The sequence below is a fragment of the Tetrahymena thermophila genome (assembly GCF_000189635.1).
Source record: "Tetrahymena thermophila SB210 genomic scaffold scf_8254603, whole genome shotgun sequence".
In the NCBI taxonomy this organism is placed as follows: Eukaryota; Ciliophora; class Oligohymenophorea; order Hymenostomatida; family Tetrahymenidae; genus Tetrahymena; species Tetrahymena thermophila.
In genome coordinates, this window is record NW_002476373.1 from 124962 (window position 1) to 126171 (window position 1210).

Consider the following 1210-nt stretch of genomic DNA (forward strand, 5'->3'; position numbering starts at 1 on the left):
ATAAATAATCCAAAACAAATAAACTGTTATTATCAATTTAAAGTTTAAGGAAAAAATGAACAAAAAATATTAAATAATAAAAGATGGATAATGAATTAAAAATATTAAAGTAATGAAAAAACATTTTTATTAGTAAAATGAATGAATATAGGTGATAATTTCTATTAGTAAAATAATATTTTAAATAAACTCAAATTTAAATAAAAAGAAAATAATAATAATATAATAATAACATTTATAAATTAAATATACTCAAGATCAATATGGAGAGTCTAATGAGATTAAAGTGAAGAGTTTAAAAACTTTTAAAATTAGTAAATATAAATTTAAAGTATTTTGATAAAATAAATAAATAATTACTTCTTCTAATTTATTGTAATATTTAATCTATTATATCATTTATTTTTTATTATAAATATTGAGTAGAGATTTATGGATATTTAATTTATTATAACTAGATAAATAGGATTAATAAATTTTATGAATTTATAAATTTGCTTTTCCTAATAGAAATCACAAAATAGTTAGTTAGGATAACATTCATTATTAAACCTTAATATTTCTTTTTAAAATGTGTACTTAAAAATCTATTTGGAACCAGAGATTGGATATAAAAGGTTTATTATAATGCGAGCTCACTAGAATAAAATAAATTTTTTAACTATTTAAGTGTTTTTTGTAATTAGATTATTTTGATATTTTTTAAAATCTGACATTTTTGATCAGCAAAATTAAAAAAAATATTAACTATTACAAAAACGTAAAATTTTTTTAAAATATGAAAATATTTCTAATTACAAAAATACATGAAAATGTATTCATTGTAATTAATAAATTCGCTTTCTCAATATCCCTTATATCTTATCTAAATCCTACTTTTTTATACATAATTATAATAATAACAAATATTTATATTTCTTATTATAATCTATTAAACGGTAACATAAATTGTCTAAAATAAAATGTTTGATCTATTTCTATTTGCACACAGCGTATTTTTTCTGTAGCTGAGAAGCTATATACTAAAATTAAATAAAAAATAAATTAATTAATTTATAATTTTTATGTTATTTTATTTTAATGTGTTTATTTGCTTACTTTTTAATTCTAAATAAATAATTTTAATTCTATTTTTTTGAAATTAAAAATATAAATTTTATGATAATTAATTTTATGGTCTTTGATATAAAAATAAATTATGAAATATATC

General features: G+C 15.5%; 1 protein-coding gene across 1 annotated transcript in view; it reads left to right on the forward strand. All coding sequences in view use genetic code 6, as the record gives it.

The window, feature by feature from the left end:
• Positions 1 to 94, forward strand: part of TTHERM_001047053 (hypothetical protein) — a gene marked incomplete at both ends in the record, with an annotated part of 342 nt that extends 248 nt beyond the window's left edge. Inside the window, one exon of the mRNA XM_012798118.1 lies at positions 1 to 94. This exon is cut by the window's left edge and continues 165 nt beyond it. Coding sequence (XP_012653572.1) covers positions 1 to 94 — 94 coding nt within the window.
• Between the last annotated feature and the right edge of the window lie 1116 nt (positions 95 to 1210).